This window comes from Anopheles ziemanni, chromosome 3 (assembly GCF_943734765.1).
Source record: "Anopheles ziemanni chromosome 3, idAnoZiCoDA_A2_x.2, whole genome shotgun sequence".
Taxonomy (NCBI): Eukaryota; Metazoa; Arthropoda; class Insecta; order Diptera; family Culicidae; genus Anopheles; species Anopheles ziemanni.
This window is the reverse complement of record NC_080706.1, coordinates 7324428-7348498: the sequence shown is the minus strand read 5'-3', so window position 1 is coordinate 7348498 and position 24071 is coordinate 7324428. Positions and strand designations below refer to the sequence as shown.

General features: G+C 42.3%; 8 protein-coding genes across 10 annotated transcripts; 5 read left to right on the top strand and 3 right to left on the bottom strand.

The window, feature by feature from the left end:
* Window positions 1-192: 192 nt before the first annotated feature.
* On the top strand, window positions 193-1480 carry LOC131285979 (putative GPI-anchor transamidase). The gene is made up of 4 exons (XM_058314832.1): window positions 193-265; window positions 328-1047; window positions 1113-1282; window positions 1362-1480. Exons 1-4 carry the CDS (start codon window positions 200-202, stop codon window positions 1441-1443), a joined length of 1038 nt encoding a protein of 345 aa, XP_058170815.1. The 5' UTR covers window positions 193-199; the 3' UTR covers window positions 1444-1480.
* LOC131285978 (ataxin-10) lies at window positions 1255-3050 on the bottom strand. The gene is made up of 4 exons (XM_058314831.1): window positions 2974-3050; window positions 2071-2906; window positions 1733-1999; window positions 1255-1658 (listed from the first exon to the last, which is right to left on the bottom strand). Exons 1-4 carry the CDS (start codon window positions 3048-3050, stop codon window positions 1483-1485), a joined length of 1356 nt encoding a protein of 451 aa, XP_058170814.1. The 3' UTR covers window positions 1255-1482.
* A 1003-nt stretch (window positions 3051-4053) lies between these two features.
* LOC131289625 (uncharacterized) lies at window positions 4054-5346 on the top strand. The gene is made up of 2 exons (XM_058318920.1): window positions 4054-4345; window positions 4427-5346. The coding sequence occupies exons 1-2, from the start codon at window positions 4054-4056 to the stop codon at window positions 5344-5346; spliced, it is 1212 nt and encodes a 403-aa protein (XP_058174903.1).
* Window positions 5347-8843: 3497 nt separating this feature from the next.
* LOC131289744 (calcineurin subunit B type 2) lies at window positions 8844-11955 on the top strand. The gene is made up of 4 exons (XM_058319052.1): window positions 8844-9035; window positions 9431-9470; window positions 10580-10878; window positions 11185-11955. The coding sequence occupies exons 1-4, from the start codon at window positions 9033-9035 to the stop codon at window positions 11353-11355; spliced, it is 513 nt and encodes a 170-aa protein (XP_058175035.1). The 5' UTR covers window positions 8844-9032; the 3' UTR covers window positions 11356-11955.
* Window positions 11956-13593: 1638 nt separating this feature from the next.
* LOC131286463 (uncharacterized) lies at window positions 13594-15983 on the bottom strand. 2 transcript variants are annotated; one of them, XM_058315418.1, is made up of 3 exons: window positions 15711-15983; window positions 14862-15407; window positions 13594-14782 (listed from the first exon to the last, which is right to left on the bottom strand). In XM_058315418.1, exons 1-3 carry the CDS (start codon window positions 15739-15741, stop codon window positions 14244-14246), a joined length of 1116 nt encoding a protein of 371 aa, XP_058171401.1. In that variant the 5' UTR covers window positions 15742-15983; the 3' UTR covers window positions 13594-14243. The 2 variants fall into 2 exon arrangements, with proteins under 2 accessions (XP_058171401.1, XP_058171400.1); XM_058315417.1 differs by lacking the exon at window positions 15711-15983 and having other exon boundaries at window positions 14862-15462.
* A 357-nt stretch (window positions 15984-16340) lies between these two features.
* Window positions 16341-16888, top strand: LOC131286596 (signal peptidase complex subunit 1). The gene is made up of 3 exons (XM_058315573.1): window positions 16341-16428; window positions 16489-16635; window positions 16699-16888. Exons 1-3 carry the CDS (start codon window positions 16405-16407, stop codon window positions 16819-16821), a joined length of 294 nt encoding a protein of 97 aa, XP_058171556.1. The 5' UTR covers window positions 16341-16404; the 3' UTR covers window positions 16822-16888.
* On the bottom strand, window positions 16876-17996 carry LOC131286595 (tRNA-uridine aminocarboxypropyltransferase 1). Its single transcript, XM_058315572.1, has one exon. The coding sequence runs from the start codon at window positions 17909-17911 to the stop codon at window positions 16922-16924; it is 990 nt and encodes a 329-aa protein (XP_058171555.1). The 5' UTR covers window positions 17912-17996; the 3' UTR covers window positions 16876-16921.
* A 798-nt stretch (window positions 17997-18794) lies between these two features.
* On the top strand, window positions 18795-24023 carry LOC131286774 (F-box/LRR-repeat protein 7). Of its 2 annotated transcripts, none has more exons than XM_058315771.1 (4): window positions 18795-18896; window positions 22430-22754; window positions 22819-23809; window positions 23888-24023. In XM_058315771.1, the coding sequence occupies exons 1-4, from the start codon at window positions 18795-18797 to the stop codon at window positions 24021-24023; spliced, it is 1554 nt and encodes a 517-aa protein (XP_058171754.1). The 2 variants fall into 2 exon arrangements, with proteins under 2 accessions (XP_058171754.1, XP_058171755.1); XM_058315772.1 differs by lacking the exon at window positions 18795-18896 and adding an exon at window positions 22214-22306.
* The last annotated feature ends 48 nt before the right edge of the window (window positions 24024-24071 follow it).

Sequence of the window (24071 nt, the reverse complement as noted above, 5' to 3'; positions counted from 1 at the left end):
TCGATATATTTTAAAAAGCTTCTCTCAGAGCTTGCTATAAAATACCGGTTTTTAGTTGTTATAGGAATTTAAAAATGACACTACAGGGTGTGAATAACGAACTTGAATCACCCTGTAGTGTTATGATATGGAAGATAATGTCAAAAAGGTAAACATTGAAATTGGAATTGCAAAACCGGGTTCCACGGACAGCAACAAAATGTGGTTTTCTCGTGTATTTTCTTTGTTTTGTTGGATACTTTTCGTTACGGCCAACGAGATTGAGGTACAGTAAAGCCAACGAAAAGGTTTAGTGAAAAAAGTAACGTGCATAATGTACTTTTTCAGCTTCCAGCAAAGTTCGTCACGAGCAGTTCGCACACAAACAATTGGGCCGTGCTGGTGGATACCTCTCGATTCTGGTTCAACTATCGCCATATAGCTAACGTTTTATCAGTCTACCGCTCTGTGAAGCGACTGGGCATACCGGACAGCCAGATACTGCTGATGGTGGCCGATGATATGGCATGTAATGCCAGAAATCCTCGTCCCGCTACAGTTTTCAACAATGCCAAACAACACATCAATGTGTACGGATCGGACGTAGAAGTCGATTACCGAGGCTACGAAGTGACTGTAGAGAATTTTGTGCGGTTACTAACGGGAAGAAATGAGAATGGCACTGCCCGATCGAAGCGACTTTTATCGGATTCGGGCAGCAACGTACTGATCTACCTGACCGGACACGGTGGTGATGGTTTTCTCAAGTTCCAGGATTCGGAAGAAATCACCAACCAAGAGCTTGCGGATGCTATTGAACAGATGTGGCAAAAGCAGCGGTACAATGAACTGTTTTTCATGATTGACACGTGCCAAGCGGCGTCGATGTACGAGAAGTTTTATTCACCCAACATACTCGCTGTTGCCAGTAGTTTAGTCGGCGAGGATTCACTTTCGCATCATATTGATCCGGCCATCGGGGTCTATATTATCGATCGCTATACGTACAATGCACTGGAGTTTCTAGAGCGAGTGGAATGGAACAGTAAGAAAACAATGGGAGACTTTGTAAGTTAAACGTGACCATCCTGGCCTCCTTCCATAATAATCTATGTCAACCATGTTTTTTTCAGCTTTCCGTTTGCCCAAAGCGAGCATGCATTTCCACAGTTGGAGTGAGGAAAGACTTATACCCCAAGGATCCGTATAAGGTTCCAATCACAGACTTCTTCGGTTCTATTCGACCAACAGAAATATCCACAGATGTAGTTAATGTTACGCTTTCAACCATTCCAGAAGTATTGTAAGTATCTGACAACCTCGTCATTGATTACGTTTATTTGATTGACTCATGTTTGCATAAATATTTTTCTGTTCCTCAGGAACAAACCAAAGCCTATCAGCAAACCAAATGCGCAACTATTTCTCGACCAGTTCCCTACAAAGCTGTTCCAAGGATCCTAGTCATGTACGCGCAGATAAAAATAAAAATAAATTAAACAATTAATTTGGTCCTCTGCTTGACTTTCCATCGCTGATTCGAATGGTTCCGGCTTTGTACTCCGTAATCAAGGAATTTTCCGCGTCCCCCTGTTTCTTCAGGCCCGCGATAAACTGCTGGTTCTCCAAATTATCGTCGCAAAGGTTGTGTATGGCGAGTATACTCCATTCTTTGATAACTGTTGGAAAAAATCGCGTAAAAATTTGAATGAGCCAATGAATTTAATGATTCAAAGCAATGTTGCTGCATTACGTGGATTCCGGGCGTCCAAATTGGTGCATTCGAGAATGGCGGCAATGATATCCATTTCGCGGGCCATCTTCTGATTCTTTTTCGATTTGTACGCCAGATTTGCCAGCGCTTTCACTACAGCCGATCGCAAGGAATAGGAAATCTGTCCCTCGATGTCCAGATCGCTATCACCTTTCTTAATTCGCAAAATCTCTTCAATCTTCTGCACCGGGGTGAACATGTTTTTGGTTTCAGCTTTCCCCAGCATTTGCATCTGTCGCAGAAGGCCTGAAATGGAAAGAATGGAAAATGAGCCATCTTCCAACAGGGCCACCCTAACACGATCGTTTTCTTCTTACATCCAAGATTCAAAAACAGCCCTCCATCATGACGCAGGAATGATGCGTACGGTTCGACGCATGTCGTGTCGGAGATAAAAATCAGCAATGTGAACACCTCTTCCGTGTCTTGAGCATTAAGTTGGACATTTTCTGTCTTTAGTACCATGTCAGATTTCTTCTTGAACTCCGCAAGCAGATGCTTGAAAACGTCCGGATGAAGTGGATGAATTCGTCGGTCCTCTTGGCGAACGTACTCGATAAGGTAGCGGTACAACAGCAGCTTCTTGTTAAACTCTAGCTTTTCCATTACCTCCACAACCTCGTTACTCTCGCTGATCAGATACTCCAAGAATATGCAAACGAATTCGGGAAGCTCCTTCTGCGCCGCATGGTTCACCTCAACGTTGTCTAGGATTGTCTCAAAAATCCCTTCCAAACTTAGTGTCGTTGATTTGTAGATGAACGCGTTGTACAAAATCATGGCCGAAGCGTTGGTGTACTCTCCATTCGATGCAATGTTTTCCAGCAGAAAAGATTTGAGATGATTGATGATTCGTTCCTGATTGGGCTTATTCTGTACACTAAGATTCGCGAGCAGCTGAAGGCAATTTGTGCGAATGTTGTCGAGTAGTGGCCCCTCCTCGTTCACCAAAATATCCCGCACACGATCCAACAGGCCCTCCTTGGCAATGATAATGTTCTGAAAAGATTCTCCCCGGGCGCAGGACCGTTTCAGAATGTTCAAACATTTGATGGCAACCCGATTGGCGGATTCATCGGAGGAATTATAGCAGGCGTAAAATATTTCGAACAGATGGGATGCTTCTTGGCGAAAATCTTCGTCAGTCGCAGTGCTAGAAATGGAATCCGGAAAGTAGTTACACATTCATTGAACATACAACGAACTGCTCCATTAGTTACCTTATGTTCAATGCATTCAAAGCGTCCAAAACCTGGTCGTATTTTTTGTCGGAAACATCTTTTTTCAGGTCAATCATTTTTGTAACACTTCTCTGATCAACTTTTCCACAAAACGTATTGACTAGCAGCGGGTTGGCGAGAAACTGGGCGATCTGTCAGACTGCTCGTTTTAATATCATAAAATGTAGACCTTCATATAACCTTTCCTTTTCGTGGTGCTATGCGTAGTTATTTTTTCAATTTTTCAGTGCATAGGACTAACAAAGAAGAAAGGAAGGGGGCAATGCCGGTTTGTTTACAAATATCACAGAGCTCACAATCAGCGATTGACGTTGCTGAATGTGCTGAATGAATGCATTGCTGCATGGGTTTTGCGGACCAATTTGAAAAAGCAGTTATTGGTAAGGATATTCAAAAAATATGTTGTTATTTCCTCCGAGCCGCAGTTTCATGTTGATATTGTTTTGGAAAAATATATTATTAACTATCAATCTAAATGATTCATCTTCCAACAATGAAACAGAGCAGAAACCGAATTAAAGTTACACAATGATTTAAATTCGTTGATACAAGAATCGCTTCCTATGCTCAACCTGGTAGTTAATTAGTCATGCTTTAATATTTACGAAACTTTCCCCTTGATTTTAGTCGATTGATTTCTGCAAAATGATAAGTGGGTATAGAAAAAAAAAATACACCTAAACACTCTAACATAGTTTTTCATTATATTATAATGGTCATGTGGCATTTATTAACTCACAAACGTTTTTACTGATTTGCGTATAATTTTGTATGTTTGTTAAGTTCTCTTTTTTGTTATTTAAGACAAGTGTTAATTAATAATAATTTCATCCCTAAAAAATGGGAGGAGCAAAAAGGATCTTTGCACATGCGCCTTAAACACCTCTAATCCAGGCCAAAGTCCCGATGCCGAAAAGTGGTTCATTACTTTTCCGACCACAGCGGGAAGCGGATCGTGAAAACATTTTTCCAAAGTTATCATAATTGAAAAGTGAACATAGTTTAAAAATTGATTCAGCGTATGCAGTCCCGCATCAGTGAGAGAAATTTTGTGCAACAATGGATAACAATATAAGCAGCCATATCGATATGTCGAAGCTGACCGAATCGACGAAAGGACTTTTGACCACGTTTGAAAACGCTAATGCTAGCGTTATGGCTACGGCACTATATTCTGGAAAATTTAAAAAACTAAATGAACCTGTTCGACTCGTTGAATGTGAAACGCAAGCAAGTGCAGAATCCGCCTCCATCAGTCCCAACGGAATGCACGATTTGTCCGAGGAGGACATGTCCGAATTTTCCTCGAACGAAAGCGATGGATTTGATGAGCTGGATCTCAGGAATCCCGGTTAGAGTTTGATCATTAAAATCATTAATGTTAGTGCATGCGGATGTAGTAAGTGTTGTTCACGTTGTTTTTCTCTGCCAGGACACACGAACAAGAACGAGGAAGATTCTTCGGATCCAAATCAAAGCAGTTCAAGCTGTGGCACTCTGCTCCCAGTGATGCCGGTGCTTAATCTCTCCGGCACAAAGCTGGGTATAGGAGGATCCGGTGTAAATGGTACTGGTGCGGTGGTGCGTAAAATGTTTACGAACACCAGGGAACGTTGGCGACAGCAAAACGTGTCCGGTGCATTTGCAGAGCTGCGAAAACTTGTCCCAACTCATCCACCGGACAAGAAGTTGTCGAAAAATGAAATTCTTCGCATGGCGATCCGGTACATACGACTTCTTTCGAACGTACTCGAATGGCAGAAAAAACAGGAATCTTCCGATCGAGCACCGTTTAAGCAGCATCATCAAATTTCTCTCCAAACGCAGCAACACCAAAGCTCCAACAACGAGAATCATTTCTCTGGAAACTACAGAGAAAATGGAACCAACCTCTTGATGATTGTAGGTCCGAAACATTTTTCCAAAACTTCGAGCGCACGTGCTATTAAAATGGAATCAAAAGTGGTTGAGTGTGGAGAAGGTGAGAAAACAAACACCGGAACCAAACCATCCCCGTCGGGGAGAGTAGTAAAATCTAGTACGTTCGGTGGAACAAAACACCGTCGCAAAACTACAAACAATACATCCCAATATGCAGGTGCATCTTCGAATGGGTCCAACAGTATCGTCGGCAACGTACGGCCCGGTTTGCATGTTAAGTCCAATCTTATGCTTATGTCCCAGCCATATGAAATTATGCCGGCAATGATTGAGAGTGAAATAAAACGGGAATTAAACCTCCACGGCCAATGTTACCGTCCGGACGGAGGGCAAGAATGTGCGAGAGGTGAAACCAGTGTGTTGAATAGGTCGAACGAAAAAGGATGCGACAAACGTGAAAGGTCAGCCTAATATTGTAACTAGCCTTTTGTGAACTCTAAATAACTCCTTCTAAAGGGAGCAACAATTATTCAATAAAGATCATAAATGTTATTAACGAGTCGAAATTAAAACTCTAACTAGTGTGTATCGATCAAAAACTATTTTTTTTAAATCATCGAGCTATTCAACAGTGCTGTTCAAATTTAGAATTAGTTTTGAAACAGTTTAATAGAATATGAAATTCATTTCGATATAGCTGCCAAAAAACCGTTACTACTCTTAATTCATTTTCCCATTGTTATCGCACGTACAATTTCGTAAGATTGATCTTTATTTGTCAAAAAATCATTTAAATTCATTACATTTCATCACTGCACGTGCCATTTTGCGACAAAGTGACAAATAAGCTGTAGTGAGAACACACTCGATGGTGGGATTTTCTCCACCCACAACGCTGTGGCACGCGTCTGGCATGAAAAGATAACAGTTTCCGTTTCCCCTGCTTGACTTTATGCTTCGGCAGTAAAGTCTCGCGCCCAGCAAACCGGCCCCTGCCCAACGCGTCTAAGCGGTCCAATTACTTTCAAATGATGCCTTCACCACATGCCAATCCTGGACACGTGTCGTCACCTTACGCATGGCCACCGACACCAGAAGAAGCTAATAGGATAAAGATTAGTGTGTGTTTATTTCATTTTTATTGATTGAGGTTTAAATCTCGATTTAATGCCGGTTAAAGAGACACTGATGTAACGAGGGAAATGTTCAGTGTACTGAAATATATGCATATCCTTGGGACGCCATCGCCCTTGTGATGGTGTTGCAAGCCACGCCCACTAAACTTTCGCTTCGTATTCGAAAGGATAATGTGGCGAAGGCCTTTCCATAAAGGATGATTTTTTTAATAAAAAAAAGGTTAATTACAAAAAGGGACTGGAAAAATTGTTACGCGATAAGCACTGTGACTGGATTGCAGGCATAAAATAATTTAATCCTTAAACTTTTAAGGATTCTTTTTTCGAAATCTCGTTTGCTTTGTTATGGATGTTGGCAATCTTTAGTGACGAAAGGTTGTCTCTTTCTATTAACAGCTCATCGAAACCGATTATGCCATACTAACTGTAACGATAAGGTTGTTGAATCATTTTCCAAATGAAAATCTTCATACATTTCTCAGATTCAACTGCAGTTATCTTCTTTTAACTTTTGTACATTATTTAGAATCTGCATTCACTGTGTATGCACATATGGAGCATTCTGCATGCTGGTTCCAATGCACCATAGACCAAATGATCTACGAAAACTATCCTTTGATGCCGAATCCACCAGCACCCCTATCAGCTGTAAAGGTACAGGAGTGCTTAAGAAATCGTTGGATGCCAACGATCACAACAAATTACTTACCTTTGTACACTGCGGCACAGTTGGCGATGGCCAGGATGGCGGCCAGCACGACTACAAACAACATAGTTTTCATCTTGAGTTTGAAATGGTTGACTCGTATCACACGACAAAAATGGAAAGAAACGCAGGGATGTTAACTGGCGAGATGAAACAGACTTTTTGATATCGTCGGCAGAGACTAGACCTTACTTTATATATTGGATCCAGACTGTACTAATATTTAACTTGCACCCTCGAGGTTGTCTTCGTCGTACCCCGGAGGTTCTTACTCCGCTTCCACCACCATAAGAAGCATCACAACCAGAGAAAGAGCAAATCACCAACTGCAAGGCCATGCTATGTTTAACTGAAGAACAAAAAAATACTCTCAGACAAAACTCACTTATCGTCCTTTCCACGTAATTGGTGCTTAGTTTGTAATCATAATCTGTTGGCGTAGGTGTTGAGGATTTTGTTTTGCTTTTAAATTTTGAAGATTTTGATCTTATTTGTCATTCGTCTGATCCTGGAGGAAATTGGGTTGAAAAAGTGATAGAACACCCATCGTTAAGGGGGAATCGTAGTTCAGGCTATTTCCTGTTCCATTTGCTAAATTTTAAATAAACAATAAGCTTTTGTTAAAACAAACAGAAAACACCAAAACCTGAAAGCCGATTAATATTTATTAATGGGGAAATTGTATTGTACGCCAAAAACAGGAAAAGGGCTTTATTTCACCCAACGAAAAGTTGAAGGAAGGTTTGCTTTGAGGCAATATCATACTCGTTATTACAATACAATAGAAATTGCCATTTTCTTATTTTGTACTATTGATGGGGCTAAGTTGCTCAAAATTTAAACACATTTTTATTCAACGATCTATTCTTCAATCTTCCTTATCCTTGCCAAAGTATAATCCTTATTACTATGCCAATTGTAGGAATTTTATTCGTACGGCAACCGTTCACTGCAGTGTGGACACGTGGTACCAACTGACCATTCGAACAGGAAACATCAATTTGAACTTTTTCAGAAGTGGCGAAACTAGTGGTGGGAAAACAAATCCTTGCAAGGATTCAAATCTTTCGTTTCAAATCCATTTTGAGGATCTCCGAATCCGAATCCCATTCTGTGATGCGCGGAACATGCACATCCAACTTGCCGATTTTTCATATCACTTTTTCACAGTAACAGGTAATGAACCCATGAATACTTTGCGTCAATTGTTAAGGCTATTACAATATAACTAACGTCTCAAATACTTTAAATTTATGAAAGTCGCTGAGCTATGAGAGCTGATTTATTGACAAGTTCAAGTTTGAACTACCCACCACTAGCTCTACATTTTCGCCGCTCGTTTTTGAAGCGAAAAGAATTCTCTCCCAAAATTCAGGCGAAATACGGTCAAAAAAGAGCGGTAAAAAAGACCCGAAAAAGAAGCGCTTGTACGATTTCGATTTTTTTCTCAAAAACAAGAAAAGACGGACAGATCTTTTGAAACACAAAGCAGCGCATCGTGAAAAGACTTTTCATTTGAGGGGTCACATGAACTATTCGGTTTAGCGAGTACAAAGTTATTAACAAATTTGTTATATCAGCTGAAAATACCAACCAAGGTTTCTGTACCTACCAAAATCAGTAAAAAGAGAGGTTTACAAACATACTTGCAGTATGTGGGAGATTTTCACTAAAATCTCTTAAACGAAATACGTAAATGGAAATTTTGGATCAGAGTAAGATTTTCTTCTGTGTGAAATCACGAGATATGGATCCTGTTGGTCGCCATGATTGGTGAAATTAAGTGTGGTGGTCTTCCTCACGACAGGCCGCGCCAGAACATATTCCGAACGCCTCAATTGCCCATCTGTTAATGAAACATACCAAATTTGCAGTGGTGCCCTGGCTGCTCGTTAAAGGTAAACAAAATTTCAACCAACCGTCAGAAATTTTCCCACGGTTTTTGGCTCGTTACATGGTATGCTTCGACCTCTTTTCCATTGATCTTGGTACTAACGTTCAAAAGTGTCGGAAAGTGACAGCTGTAGCTATAGAAAAAGTCGTCTCGAAGAAGAAAAGTGCGGATTTGCAATCCATCTTTGCGTCGTTCTCGTAGCGTTTGTCATCGTATAGAAGACATAGTAGAAGAATCTTCACCACAGTGCAAGCGTAGGAAGTGCGATTGAATTGTTATTGCAGATTTGTGTCCTCAACCGCGTAATTCGTCGAGCCGAACGGTGTTAAACCCTGCCAAACTACACTCGGAGCGGTGACCCATTAAGTGGCTGCCAATTTTCCTAAAGTTTACTCTAAGTGCACTAGCAAGAAATCTTAAAATGGTAAGTACTTTCCTTTTACTGGCGGTGCGTTAACTCGGGGTCGAGATAAGGTGTTCGCAATTAAATTCGCCCCCAATACAGAGCAGTGAAATAAAAAAAAAAAATGGCGTGTAATCCGTAGCGAAAGTATTGACAGGGGTGTGCATTAGACAATGGTAATCTTCAGTACAGCATTGGTGAAAATTATATTTGCCATTTGTCCAGGCCCCGGGCGCGCCAATCTTGCAAGAAGCTCCATGTTTGCAATTCTGCGCTAGCCACGGGTTGATATACACGCCCTTAAACACATGCTAAGGCAAACCATTTCGTGCGAGCTTTGCATGTAAAACGAAAGAGAAAACTTATCTTTTTACAACAATCATGCTAATGCAAATACTTGCTATTCATATTTGCAGGGAAATGAAACATCGCTGCCGATGGAGCTCTGCTCGAACTGTAAGTATCTGCATACGGATTTCCCTTGCGAGTACACGATTCGCGAAACCAGTTTTTTTTTCGTATGATAGTAAGCCATGAATCTCTGTACATCAAATGCAGCTATACGTTTGTGTACATGATTCTCTATATTTATTCGAATTTCTTCTGTGCATGTGTCGAGAAGGACGAATATTTCGTATTCCGAAACGAAATACGCAACTGCAAGAGAGCCATGCGAGAGATGAAGAGAGCGGCAACATAGTATTTTTTCTTTGAGACCACGAGTATTTTCTTTTTAGCTTTATCGATTTTCCGACGTGTTCTATGAATGAAGCGTCGGAATTGTACCACGTTAACAGATTCATGCTCTCTATCGTATCTGAACTGTTTTGAGCCCTCTTGGAGCTAGTTGAAGGTACAATGATGTGTTCCAGCTTGTATCCATTTTTCCAACTGGTTCTTTGTCACACATCTGGACATGTTGGGCCATGTTGTTTTGTTAGAATTGATTTAACATCATTGATGTTTTTACATTCGTCTAAGATGCGCTCGACATGCTGCAAGTGGTGGGACTGTTTAAAAAGATTATATGCATCACAACACCCGGGCGGGAAGAGCATGTCATGCGTTGCCAATTCGTACAACCGGCAACCAATGCGCCAGCGTTTCCCGATCGCATGCTTGGATGCTCTACATACACACAGCTCGCATCTGCGTTATGTTTTTGTTTCTTTTCTTCTCGGTTATTTACATCTGTCTGATATTTGTCACTCTTCAAAATACGTGTGGGCAATCCGCTGCCGGGCGGCATGTGACCGTCAATAATAAAGTCGCGCTGCCATGGGAACGGATGGGGGCCGACCCAGCTTAGCTAGCTCTGCTAAGTTGCTCATCCGCTCAGCTGGATCTGCGAACGCAGTTGTCTTTTATCCAGCGACCGGAAAGCATCGGCGTTAGTGGCTGCGTTTTTGAACAACACTTCTACCACCACCTCCAGGGAAAGAGACAAAAAAAACTTACGGTGATGGGTCAGGTTACCTCTCGGACGTGTACGCGATCGGAGCAGCCGGGCGTGAAGACGGAGCCGCAAGGTGCAGGTTTCTAACGGATCCTTTCGTTTCTTCCAGTTGATGCGGACGAGATCCGCCGGTTGGGCAAACGTTTCAAGAAGCTCGATCTCGACAATTCCGGTGCGCTGAGCATCGACGAGTTCATGTCCCTGCCGGAGCTGCAGCAGAATCCGTTGGTGCAGCGCGTGATCGACATCTTCGATGCGGATGGCAACGGGGAGGTCGATTTCAAGGAGTTTATCCAGGGTGTGTCGCAGTTCAGCGTGAAGGGCGACAAACTGTCGAAGCTCAAGTTTGCCTTCCGAATATACGACATGGACAATGATGGATACATCTCGAACGGGGAGCTGTTTCAGGTGAGTGGTGTGAAAAGTTAGATAGCCGTGACGAAGATCATCCGATACGTGGCGGCGGTGCGAAGTAGTAGCTCATACGACAAGCTTGGCGCGGATAGGATTCGAATCTGGTGCTAAAAATAATCATTTTTCGTTCTGGTCCACCTTGAATATTCGTGCATGTCTTTTGTGACCGCGGGAGAATTGGCGAGATTGGGGGAATTCATGTGATGTTGTGTGCTTGTGTGTGGGATTTTTTTTTTCCTCTAGCAAGATTATTTTCCACCGCATTAAACCGCATTTTCCACCCCCGTTTGATGCTTCTAGGTGCTGAAAATGATGGTCGGAAACAACCTTAAGGACACCCAGCTACAGCAGATCGTGGACAAGACGATCGTGTTCGCCGACAAGGATGAGGATGGCAAGATTTCATTCGACGAGTTCTGCTCGGTCGTGGGTAACACCGATATTCACAAAAAGATGGTCGTAGACGTTTAAACGGGAGTGTCCCGTTGAAGCTGCCATCTACACCAGCGACCCCCGGGCAGATTTAACTTGGTCGCCGTTGATCCCCAACCGGATCAGGACGACAAACTACTCTAACGCCTCTCGAAACTTTCCTGCTGGAAAGTTTTGCGTCCTCTTCACGTGAGAAAGCTGTCGTGTTTTTACTGTTGCTAATGCCTAATGCATCCCACCACCCCCAACCCTCTAGTCGATCGTCGTCGTCTCGCGAAACGGACGACCGAAGTTGTGCGCGGGCGGGTTTTGCTAAAGGGTATTTTCTACACCTCTTACCACCTTTCCATCCACAAACACACATCTCAACTATACCCATAGCGCGGAAGCCGTGATTAAGCCGAGACCCGATAAGGTGTTCCCATGCGCTGCCGGGTGCACCAAGTGCAGTGAATTTCTGAGTGTGTGTGTTTTTTTTAACTTGTGTCCTTTTCCTACGATTATGTGTTGTTTTGTTCGTACGTAAATGTTTAAGAAAAGAAGCGAACGCTTTACCCTATTTACATATTGTTGATGTCTCTGCGTTGTTCTGTGACACACTCCGTTAGCAAGGATTTTATGAAGCAGAATAAGAGACGATGGAGTCTAGGCATACTCCATTACGTTATATCATTTTGTTTTTCGTTTAAATCATTACACTTACGTATAGCAAAATGTAGTTAAGTAATAACAAAAATGAATGGTGTGGTGTACCATGAATGATTACGATTAATTCCGTGGGATGAAATCAAACCGTAGAAGATCTTCAAGCTAGCCTTCAACCAACCCTATCAGGAGAGCATCTCCGGCCGCATTGAAGCGAATCAAATGCGTTGCTTTTAATGTCCGTTTTTTCGAAATTATTACTTTCAATGTCTCCAGTCCAATCTAGAAATCCATAAGAGAAAGGTATGTTGAAATCTAGAACCTGAACGGAACGCGACACACATCTAACTTTAAAGGCTGGTCGGCTTAAATCATTTTACCATCCACATCATCCAGGGTCAGGGTGAGAATGAAAAGCGTGCAATCTTACAAATAAACATAATGCGAAAAAATACACTATTCATACATACAACAAAAAACCGGATGTTGATCGACCATTCTTTTGAAAAATTATGAAACTTATACGGCACCAAGGACATCACTCCATGAATTTATCAGCTAGTAATATGAGTGATTCTACTTCTAATTACCTCATGGAACTGGGGCATACAAAACGTAACTGAATGCACACACAGAGATTTCGATTGCAGTCATCCGTCGACCCAACTTACTAAAGAATCGTTTATGACATTGAACATTGCAAGAAAAATATCTTATATAGCAGGAAACCAAAACTTTATACACCAGCAACATCCAGTTCAGCATTGCGTATCTGAAGACCAGTACTTACAATTAATGAAGCAACCAGTTAATCAGAAATGATTTATATTTCAACCAACAAAATCTTGTACATGTTCGCCCATCCGATCACAAGCGAAACCCCCTAAAAAAACTATACAAACTCTCGACGTTTGGCATAACGAAACCATAGTTTGTTCCTTCCCCTTGCACTGTTTCTTAGGTTAGGCATAAATATACTTAAAATGATGAAAGGGATAAAAAACAAAATAAAGAACGAATTAAAACACGGATCAACCACAATTCTGAGACCTGTTGCCGAAAGAACAGCGAGCAAACAGTATGAAAACAAAAAAGGGATTTACCACTTGCTGAATATGATCGCAATGGAGCGGAAAAGTTGTTCGGATTTTACAAAACTAACCAATTTCGAAGCTAAAATCTAAACTGCGAACAAGCTACACGGTAGTAAAGGAAGGCCTGACCCCAGTGAAGTTGATCTGAATCTCGCGCACAGTGCAAAATTTGTGTTAAACAATTAACTTACTCGCGTTACTTTTTCGGTCGAGGTGTGTCAAGAATTTGGAACTATTTGCGTCGTTGCTATTTTTGAAGATTAACACACTCTAATATTAATATTTCGAAACAACAACGCTTGAAAAGTGGAGCGAATGGAAACACATAACCTACTATTCAGCATGAATAAAGATAAATTCTATCTATGAAACTCACTGAATATTCGCGTGTATCGGAAAGGTAAGAGTTAACAGGGGGTAACATGTTTTCCGAAAGTTTATTTTAGTCAAACCCAATCACACAGTTGGGTTCTTGTTTCAGCAAAACATTATTTTATTACATCCTTGGGAGGGAAAATACTAGAATCTTTGTTTCCGCTTTTTGGAGGCACATGATTTTTTAAACAATCTCCAGTACAATTGACTTTAGAATACGATTTCTTTAATTATCTAATTTTTTTTTTGTCCGCAGCTTCTTGCTTGCCGGTAATAATCACCCAAATTGGAATGGCGTTCCGAAATGTATTCACGCTCTTCAAGATTGAAATACATATACAAAACGGGAAGAAGTGACGTTCTGTGTTCGTGTTTTAAGACTAAAAATACTAGTCTCTCCGGTTCCCACTTTCGTCTCGGCATAGTTTGTATACATTCACTATCTTATCTATAGTGCTAGAATATCATCACTCTTACTCTCCTTATCGGAGCATTTGCAACGCTATGCGTTAAGTTATAGGTTTCGTGCCGCACCATTCGTTATAAAGTCTAAAGTGTTTTGTTTGCCGTTTTTCACATTAATGCTCCCAATATCCTGCATCTTAAGAAATGTAACATTAAATGAACTTGTCTTATGATTCGTCTAATATACTCTCAACATACTGCTGCACTGCTTAAGGCGAGAAAGTTTGTTCCGAGATCGTGCTCATAGTCGTAATTTAGTAAGATCGGCGATAAGTCAATATCAGTTTCTTTTAAACGTACGTCAACCATTCTGTTCGAATGGCGTGTCTTTTTTACGAATTAAAATGTTCAGTCTAGCAACGTTCTCGGGAAGTGGTTCATCGCAATGAAATCTCGAACTATTTCTTCTAACGACTCTCGAGTAAGGTGAGGGCGCCGCAATTGGTATCCGTAGGATTTAAGTTTTTCGTTGCTCAAATGCAGATGCTTGTGGAGCAGCAGCTCCTGGTCCATGTACGGCGTCAGCGGCGTATTGAGCACGCCGTCCCGCTGGCACAGTTCGGCCCACGGGCCAAGGTGCCGATCGTTGATCTCTTCAATTGCACCGGCCATATCGAGCTTCGTCATGTTGGACATCGTCACGCCCCAGTAGTCAATCTTAATTCCGAACATGTCGACCAGCAGTTCGCTGATTAAGGCCTGCGTAGCGTCACTATCATCGCAAACATTGATCGTCTCGTGAATGGTTCGATCGGTTTGCAGAAGCTCCCAAATGCTGCCACACACATCGTCCACATGTACCAGGCTCATCTTCATCGATCCGGTCCAGAGCAGTTTCATCGTTTCTCCGAGGTGCTTGTAGATGCCCGCAATAATTATGCGTGGTGCTAAAACAAAAAACAGAATTGTGCATTTCTTGCAAACGGACTTCTCTTATCAGTGCGACTACGGATTATTCCGACATACTCAGTCCTTTCCTATCTCCAACGCCGTAGCAAATCGGAATCCTTAAGATTGTGTACGGCAATTCGTTCATGCCGGCAAGCTCCTGTTCCACTTTCGCCTTATACTTTCCCACCATCGTCCACGGTTCCACCGGGCAGTCTTCTTTTTGTGGAATCTTTTCGTCGGAGCACATGCTACCGGTGCTCAGCTCGACGTACCGCTTGGCCCTATGCTTCACAGCCTCCGTTGCACAGTTGATGCTCAGCTTTAGAATCCCCTCCTGATACACGGGATCTGTCTGTCCGGGCTTCGTCTCCGCCGCGCAGTTGATCACATAATCCCAACCGCCGCACTCGCCATTATCGTCCGTACGAAAGGCATTTTGACATGACGCCGAATTGATTAAATTTGCACTGGCAAACTCCACACGGGTGTCCGCGAATGCAGCCGAGTGCTTGGGATTGAGCCATGCCATGAGCGGTGGAGTTTTGTCCACCACCTTAATGCGCCGGGCCAGATCATTCGTGACCAGATAGTCCACCAGATGCCGGCCAATGAAACCACAACCTAGCAAAAGAAAAGAGGGAATCAGATCTTCTTCGTCCATCGCGAACAAAATAACATCAAAGACAAAGCATTAATCTTCGTTTACGGCGGTAGCATTGAACCGCAATAATCGCTGTCCTTCTTCAGAACCGGCTTCAGTACAATAAAACGTATCTCCGGAAGGGAACATTCCTGCGAATGCGATATGCAGGATATTGATCTCGATGGCAATTATGTGACATTAACTTAATTATGGGCCAGCTTGTGGAATGGTTGCGCAATGCGATTTTCTCCACAAGACCACGTTCCGTTACATGCAATTACCTCCAAGGACTAGAACGTTCGGTTTTGACATGGTTTTTTTTTACTCCCACCGACTGCGATTTATATCTTCACGAGGATGATACTCCAAACAAAACAGAAATCTTTCACGGCACCAAATATTGCATGCAAAAACACACGTGAAATGGCACAGAAAGAATGCGGTTACAAAACGTAAAACAATCAAATTAGGCAGGAAAAGTGCAACAAAAAATGGTAACACACAAGCAGCGATATTTCGCACCGATGCAACCGTTCCGGCAGATTTCCTCGACTGATCAGATTGCGAATTTGTCGGTGGTAAAAAAACATGTTTTGCATTGACTGAATGACATTTATGAATCACCACAATGTCCTTGTTGCGGCCGTCAAATGCGTTTACAGAGTTCTGGTGGGTCGAGTTTTTGGTACGTGAAAAGTGTATTAAATTTGCTGCCAACTTTGGTTTGCCATGTTTTCCCATTGAACGAATTTATGCGTAATAATCCGTCAATAGATTTAAAATTCCAATTTTTGCGAATTTCCAACTTATTTTTGATTTCCACGAATCGAAACCAGCGATTGTCAAGTTGCTCATCGCCGAGTGACAGGCGATGTAAAGACACCACCTTGTTAAACATCAGCTCTTCTGACGTGTTTGTTGTGTACACTTGGCACATCAGTATCCCGGCTCCGAGCATATTTGTAATCTCCCGAAATGTTCAATATTGCAACCCACATGGTAAATAAAGAAGAGCTCATCAGTTTTTCAGCTTCCAGTGCAACGGTTTTGTTTTTTCAGGACTTTGAAGGCCAAGGACGGGCCGAAAAGCTGTCCCGTATCATCATCACACTGTTTGGAGGGGTCGGTCTCGTGTGGGGCTACATCATCCAGCAGTTTTCGCAAACCGTTTACATTCTTATCGCTGGCGTCCTACTAGCATCTATTGTATGTTTTTCCTATTTTGTGGTGTTTGGAAGATGTTCTAACTATATCGTTTCGTTTGTCTAGCTAACCATTCCACCGTGGCCCATCTATCGCAAGAAACCTCTGAACTGGCAAAAGCCACGTCCTGAATCACAACCCGCACAAGCTTCTTCTTCAGATGACACGAAAAAGAAAAAGAAGAATTAGTGTTTCGGATACGGTATTTGTTTAAATGGTAAATAAAACCATCAAGGATTTGATTTGTGAACAACAACCAACAACCGTGTGTATCTGATGTTACGCACTGTTAGTAAAGTGGTCGTTTGTACGCCTTTAATGTCTCATGGTCATAATGTTTGTGAATCAGGTTGTACATATGACGGAAAAAGAACAGTATGTTATCGTACTGGCCATTGTATGGCCTCACCCCATTTCCACATTTCTCATCCGGTAGAAAGATACGACTCTTCTGAATTTGATCCATGTTGAGGTGAATGTGATCCAATCCTCGATAACGACTATCGAGACCCCACGCGGCAATATGAACTTCCATAAGGAATTGATGAATTGCTTCTACTGTGGCCAAAAACCATCTCGGACTATTGCGTTGATGCCGCCAGAATTGGGATATTCGATTCTGAATAACCACCGTTCTTAAGCTATGAAGCCGTTCATCTTTGTAGATTCCTCTGCATTGACTCCACGTACTGTCGATGAAAATGGCTTTCTTTATAGGGAAACTATCGTCCCTAGGTGGTAAAAACTCCGGGATATCTTCTTGCTCCTGCTGTTGCTGAGGTTGGTGCTCTTGTTGAACGTGTGCGTCGACGATATCGTTCAATCGAAACCGCAGTAGCGTGCCCATATGGTATCCTTTGGGAAGGCCATAGTTTTCCTTCATCTGATATGTTTCTCCACTAAACAAGCTTGCGACCGTCAATGCCGACGGTGTGGGGAAAATCAAAACTACACCTTCCTCTTCACGGTAGTCCGGTATCTCGGGGTAGGTGTAGATCTTGACATCATCCGGTGCTAATATAGCCGCATGGACAGCCGTGCTTTTTCCATCGATTTCATTTTTATGCTTTATAACGTCTACTTTAACTGGTAATTGAATACGCGGTACGCTAGACTGAATTTCTGCAACTGGAACATAGCAGGTGTAGCAGAAAAACTTTCGAGACTTCCCACAAACCGGACATGCACTGCGGCCTTCGACGTCCATTAAAAAGTTGGTTGGTGCTATGCTCATACCTTCGAAAGGATCCGGCCGTACAGTTGGATCGTTAATTGCCATCGAAAATATTCTCTTTTCTAAAAGATGAGTAAATTAAGACTTTCGGAATCAAACTTATAGTAAATCCGACAAACCGATCACTGGTTTGTTTATTTCTGAACAATTTGTTTACTCTTCTGACATTTACCATCGGTGAAGACGTAACGCCTCTGTAACCGTTTCACGTAACGATCTACGCATGAAAGTCTCCACATGTTCAATTCAAATATGGTAAGTTGGATTGCATTTTCAAATAAATAAGAAACCACTACACTTTTTTGTATCAGGTATCAATCTTGCATTGTTTTAATTAATGAAACATTTGAAAGTCAATCTTCAATCATAGAATCGATAGTTAAATAAATTGCATCTCATATTCGCGTTTTTTAAAATAACCGCTCTACGTGCACGTTGTGTGGATCGTTAACAATGATTTTTATATATTCAAATGTCCTCGAGTATAGTATTACTCATTGGTTCAATACTGCAGTTGGCAAGTGTCATGTCATAAGGGAAAACAAGACACCTTGGCAATGAAAAGCCATGCCAAAACCACAGAGCTCTGGCCACCGCACTGTCGAATGAAAATGGAGATGCATTTGATAATTATAAATATAATTTGCTTATAAAACTGTAGTCTGCAATGCATACCACAGTCAGGATCGATTCTGCTTGTGTTAGATATTTGTCATCGTTTTTTTTCATGCCGATGATGAACAAAAAGTACCCCGACATTTGGTAAAGCGTAGACCGTCGATCGGTTTCAGGCATTACCAACCGTGCATGATTTGGTTCAGGTAGTTCTCTGCGGAATTCTGGTCCGGGCAGACCGCGTGACCGTGCAGTGAGATCTTTGTGAACTCAGGTCAATTGGATCGATTGTTACGAAACAGAATTGCTCAAAATGAGTACTTTCAAACAACGACAAAGTATTGCCAATTTGTTGCTGGGAACAAATATGGATGTTGACGAAGATACTCATCGAGTGATTTTCGTTTCCAACTGTGTAAGTACAGCTCCCAACAGGTTACCTTCAGATTCTTTCGCACAGTTTGTTCAGTTTCTTTTGAGCAGTGAGAATATTTACTTATGGCTAACAGACAACCTGCACCAGTCGAAAGGGCTGTTTCAATCACCAGTTTTCAAGTTAGTCACAGTGGTACTGTTTTACACTTCAAGTACTTTTAAAAATGTGTTTGCAAATGAAATATACGCGCTGTTTGTAAGTTTAATATGATTTCATGAGTTTTTCAAATAGTCCTTCTGAGATGCTTGTTAAGCCGTGCTGTGTATAAATATTTTATAAAACTCACGTCTAATGTATTCAATATATTAGAATATTTTATGGCAGCTAGCTTTGTTTTAATTTTGTGTGAATAATAATCGCGTTTGTTCTGAAAATGAAATTAGCACTACTGTGAATAGAAGTATTCGGTACCACCGATCATCGACAAGAAGCACCAGGCGCCTCCATGCATACGCACCATCAATGCACATGTCATGAAATAAAAAATCCAACATTGCACGAGCTCCGAGATCGTTGATCGTATTTTGATTACGCTATTGTCACCGATCACTGTGAATGCGTCCTCAGTTACCGATCAAGAGAGACTTTTTACCGAAGCCTAAATTAAATCTCCGTTGTATTGGCTTCTCGCTCCATTTGAGTGGCAGTCAATTTAGTCTTTGACTAAGAGGCAGAGTGGTGACACAATACCTATTCGCACGTAGACAGCAGCACTATGGATTTGCTTTTTCCGGTTACGTTTAGGAAACGACCATCCCAGGTACGCTCGAGTCTCGTATGAAAGGTCACAATTCATTGCCAAAAGAAAAACTATCCGATCGCGGAAAGCATATCCTATTTTTAGTGTAATTTGAGTTAAGTATACCAGAAGTGATTGACGTTCTTTGACAGTGCAGTGTGGCTATAAAGAAAAAAATATTCAAAAAATTGCAACGCCCATCGGGGATTCCCGAGTGAAACTGAACACGACCCATTAAAAATGTTGACGAAAAACCAACGTGCTAAGTCCTTCATCATCGATACTGCGACTGTTGGCACCAGTAACTGTCGTGAACCCCCATGTAGAACGATATTTGATCATCGTAAAGAGAAATGATTTTAATGACACATCATTTTTTCCTTCCGTTTGCTCACTTGTCTACGACAGCGAGAAGCACCGACCGTAGAGCGTACAGATTCACTAGACGGAAGAAGAAAATGTGTCAGATAAATAAACATGGGTCGGGAAAATCGTGCTGTGTTTTTCGTGCGTTTCAAGATATGCGATCACATCGCAAACGATCGATTTGCACACTGTACAATTATTGTTACTGGTGAAGCTAGGATAATTTAATTTTAAAATCGTGTTATTCTCATTTTTATGCATGTGAGTTTTTCAAAAGAATTTACGATCACCGGCTTGTGAAACTGCGTAGAAATATGGGTCGAAAATTACTCAAGAATAATTTTTATACAGTAAAAATATAATGAATAGGAGAACATTTTTAGACCAGTCATATATTGGTACCTTTTGCTGTATTCACCGATTGCTCTTTTAAGGAAAAAATAACAAGTAAAACAATATTTTTCGTTGATACAGTTTACCAAATGGTGGTAAGAAAGGTATTCAACGATCGCGTGAACAAACAAACGATTTTTTCACTTTCATTTCACGAAAAGCCACATTTCGCACACAGTGAAATTTGTTTTCTGTGCCGGTCGTACATCGAAGCGTGGATTCACTTTTAATTATAATTTTTAACCGAGAACACTCCGCATCCCGATTGGCACGGTTCGGTTGGCGAAGGGTCATGCAATCAAATCGCTTAGTACGATAGCATTATAGCTCGTAGTAACGTGCCGAGAGTGTGCGGCATGCCAGATCGGATATTTCTCACCGTTAATTTCTGATCGTCGATATATACGGCGTGCCGGTTGCAGTGTCACGGTCCTTTACGGTGGATCGTAAATCATTTCGTCATTATTACTCATCGTGCACGCCGGTAAACAAACCAGTGGAAAGCATTTCTGCCTCAAAAAGTACGTTTCAATGACGAGTGTACATTAAATATAGTGAAGAGTAGAAATTCCTGTGAATCACGAGCTGAACACGTTTTATGTGGTGATATCCAAAAAGAACAACGGAAGGAATGTGAACAATTCACGCGAATGTGAAGGAAAGCAATTGTAAAGTACGAATGTGTAAGGAAGAACATGATAGTAGTGCAATTGGTCCAATTTTCTTCACATCAAATCATGCACGATCAATCGGATTTTAGATTTCTATTCAGACATTAATAATATTTTTTAATACACCTACATTAGAGTCGTTTAAAAATGTTAACAACTGGAGAGAATCTGAAGAATGTGCTGTCCTGTTTAAACTACATTCTGATCGTATGAAATGTTAAACAAACATCAATTTAAATTTTTACTTTAGACGGTTCGGAATTCGACTCTCTAAATTTGGCTAACACTTCATTGTGCGAGCAATGGATGCATGGAATGCGATCGATTTTTCTTCGTCGCTAGTTCATAGTGACAGTTTTTCGAGCGGTAGTTTCCGCAGGAGCCGCATGGTAAGTTACAGGTTGCACACAACTTCCTTGTCCATCAGTCAAATTTCCTTACGAGCAACATGAACTGATTTCAATGCTTAACTTTAATGCTTGTATCCTTTCTCTGCAGCTTTTTTTCGGTTCATCTTCCGGCACGGTTAGTATCAGTCTCGTGGACCAGACGTGATTAACCGAGTCCGTAGATGCCGCGGATAACGTTTCGTATAACCTTCTCTAACATTCGGTAAATGTAACATAACATACAGATGTCTGCTGCCGAAACTCTCGTGATACTGATCCTCAATCCAGAGCTGAACTGTCTCAATCATCCCGACATAAGGCGCATGAGCAAGTCTCTCTGCCTATCGCTGGGGTTAAACTGCTAGCTGCGCGTGGTTTAAATTTAGCATCCTCTACGCATACACGTGCACGAAGGTTTGACAAACTTTCAGTACATTTATGAAAACACATCTTTGGCCCCAAAGAATGCTTCACAAACCATATATCTGTGCGTCTCTCTTTCTTTGCATCGTGAAACATACATTAAAAACGAGACAGGATAATTATTCCACTCACCCAGGATGCTGATCGTACGCACACGAATGAACAAAAGATCGTATAGTAGTTACGGATGTCAAAATTTTCACCACCTTTCGGAAAACTCAGACGGGCATCTTGCTGCATTTCATCGTTTGGAAGCATATTTTTCCGTGATTTTCGTTCTCCCACCCGGTGAGCCAGTAACGAGCGTGCAGGATAATGGATCTATCGAGCGATGTCTGGAACCAAGTGGCCCTGGAAGCTTCACAACTCTACTTCACCGAGGATGGCAAAAGCCCGTTTGCTAATACGGTGTGGCTGGCATAATTATTTTCATGCATCTCGTACTGCTTTCTTTTGTTCCGTGCTTTACCGTTATTTGAACGAGAATTTGTTTTCTGTGTTTCTTAAACCGTTCTCTGTGTCATCCCGCAGTCCATCGAGAAACTTCCGGATAAGGTGATCCTGCACATCTTTTCCTACCTAAGCCACTTGGAGATATGTCGTATGGCGATGGTATGCCGCCGTTGGCGCACGATCGCCTACAACACGCAGCTGTGGAAGAACGTTTCGCTGCGACCGGAAGTGTCAGGGCTGCACGTTGGCTCGCTGGAGTCGCTGCTGTCGCTGATTTCTGTCCGCTTTGGTCCATCATTGCGTTACATTGAACTGCCCATCGAACTGATCACCCACACCGTGCTGCACGAACTGTCGTCCAAGTGTCCGAACCTTACCCACATGCTGCTGGACTTTTCGACTGGTGAGACCAACTGTCGGCTAAGGAAGTATAAAACACCATAACAAATCTATTGTCTATCTTCTAGCCATGCAGTTGCATGATTTTAGCGAAATGCAAGCCTTCCCGGCCAAGCTTCGGTACATGTGCATCTGTCTGTCGGAAGTTATCTTCATGGAAGGTTTTATGCGTAAAATCTACAACTTTATCAACGGGCTCGAGGTGCTGCATTTGATCGGCACGTATGAAAAGTGTGAAGAGGAAGAGGAGGAAATCTACGAGGTCATCAACGTGCATAAGCTGAAGTCCGCCACACCGAACCTGCGCGTTATCAACCTGTACGGAATCAACTTTATCGACGACTCTCACATCGATGCGTTCAGCTCCAACTGTATCCAGCTCGAGTGTCTGGCCGTCAACTACTGCAACAAGGTCACCGGTTCCACGCTGAAGGCGCTGCTGGCCAGATCGAAGCAGTTGAAGTGTCTGCTGATGAACGGTACGAGCCTGAAGTCGGAGTATGTAATGCAGGCGGAATGGGACAAGTGTTCCGTGCAAGAGTTAGATATCTCGGGCACCGATCTTTCCTCCGAGTGCCTGATCGATGTGCTGACGAGAATTCCAACGCTCCGTTTCCTGAGCGCTGGCCAGATCAATGGGTTCAACGATTCTGTCCTTAAGGCATGGATGGAGGGCGGTAACCCGAAAACTTTGATCGCACTCGATCTCGACTCATCCGATAACATCTCTGACGAGGCGTTGGCTCGCTTCATCACGCGCTACGGAGCGCAGCTGCAAGCGTGCGTCTTGTCTGGGATGACTCACATTACCGATCAGCTGTGGATGACGATCCTACCGATCCTGACAAACATTCGCATCATTGTGATGGGTACCACGGAACGTCTGAGCGGTAACATCCACGTTGATCAGCTAATGGATACGATTGGATCGCACTGTACGAAGCTGGAGCGACTGGAACTACGCTGGGATCCGGAAAATCTGCGGTTCTCGGACAAGAGCCAGAAAGCGATCGATCTTTTGCGTGTCAAATGTCTAAAGCTACGCTGCCTCGTTCTCAAGTAAGTAGTCGTGAAGTATCTTTTTTCGACCTGTTATGAACCAGAACTAATCACATTCGTTTTCAACACTCCTTGCAGCGACGGTCGTTACTATGAGACGGTGAAGGCCAATTTCGAACGTGCCGATCGTACGACTGTCGTACGCACTACGACGAGCTGCCGCGTGTCAGCCTACCACGTGCTCAGCAATTACAACGATTTGATTTTTAATTGAAGGAAATACTGAAACTTGCCCCATGTTTCGAGCAAGCGTTCAGATAAG

Coding starts and splice junctions, on each gene's coding strand:
- LOC131286595 (XM_058315572.1), bottom strand. CDS start 17,911: ATGGCAATTAACGATCCAACTGTACGGCCGGATCCTTTCGAAGGTATG.
- LOC131286596 (XM_058315573.1), top strand. CDS start 16,405: ATGTTCAATATTGCAACCCACATG. Junction 16,429..16,488: donor TCAATATTGCAACCCACATG/GTAAATAAAGAA, acceptor TTGTTTTTTCAG/GACTTTGAAGGCCAAGGACG. Junction 16,636..16,698: donor GCGTCCTACTAGCATCTATT/GTATGTTTTTCC, acceptor TCGTTTGTCTAG/CTAACCATTCCACCGTGGCC.
- LOC131289625 (XM_058318920.1), top strand. CDS start 4,054: ATGGATAACAATATAAGCAGCCATATCGATATGTCGAAGCTGACCGAA. Junction 4,346..4,426: donor GCTGGATCTCAGGAATCCCG/GTTAGAGTTTGA, acceptor TTTCTCTGCCAG/GACACACGAACAAGAACGAG.
- LOC131289744 (XM_058319052.1), top strand. Junction 9,471..10,579: donor GATGGAGCTCTGCTCGAACT/GTAAGTATCTGC, acceptor CGTTTCTTCCAG/TTGATGCGGACGAGATCCGC. Junction 10,879..11,184: donor CGAACGGGGAGCTGTTTCAG/GTGAGTGGTGTG, acceptor TGATGCTTCTAG/GTGCTGAAAATGATGGTCGG.
- LOC131286774 (XM_058315771.1), top strand. CDS start 18,795: ATGAGTACTTTCAAACAACGACAAAGTATTGCCAATTTGTTGCTGGGA. Junction 18,897..22,429: donor TGATTTTCGTTTCCAACTGT/GTAAGTACAGCT, acceptor GTCATCCCGCAG/TCCATCGAGAAACTTCCGGA. Junction 23,810..23,887: donor CTACGCTGCCTCGTTCTCAA/GTAAGTAGTCGT, acceptor CACTCCTTGCAG/CGACGGTCGTTACTATGAGA.
- LOC131285978 (XM_058314831.1), bottom strand. CDS start 3,050: ATGATTGACCTGAAAAAAGATGTTTCCGACAAAAAATACGACCAGGTT. Junction 2,907..2,973: donor TTGAATGCATTGAACATAAG/GTAACTAATGGA, acceptor TTCCATTTCTAG/CACTGCGACTGACGAAGATT. Junction 2,000..2,070: donor GCTGTTTTTGAATCTTGGAT/GTAAGAAGAAAA, acceptor TTTCCATTTCAG/GCCTTCTGCGACAGATGCAA.
- LOC131286463 (XM_058315417.1), bottom strand. CDS start 15,447: ATGGACGAAGAAGATCTGATTCCCTCTTTTCTTTTGCTAGGTTGTGGT. Junction 14,783..14,861: donor TGGAGATAGGAAAGGACTGA/GTATGTCGGAAT, acceptor TTTTTGTTTTAG/CACCACGCATAATTATTGCG.
- LOC131285979 (XM_058314832.1), top strand. CDS start 200: ATGTGGTTTTCTCGTGTATTTTCTTTGTTTTGTTGGATACTTTTCGTT. Junction 266..327: donor TTACGGCCAACGAGATTGAG/GTACAGTAAAGC, acceptor GTACTTTTTCAG/CTTCCAGCAAAGTTCGTCAC. Junction 1,048..1,112: donor AGAAAACAATGGGAGACTTT/GTAAGTTAAACG, acceptor TGTTTTTTTCAG/CTTTCCGTTTGCCCAAAGCG.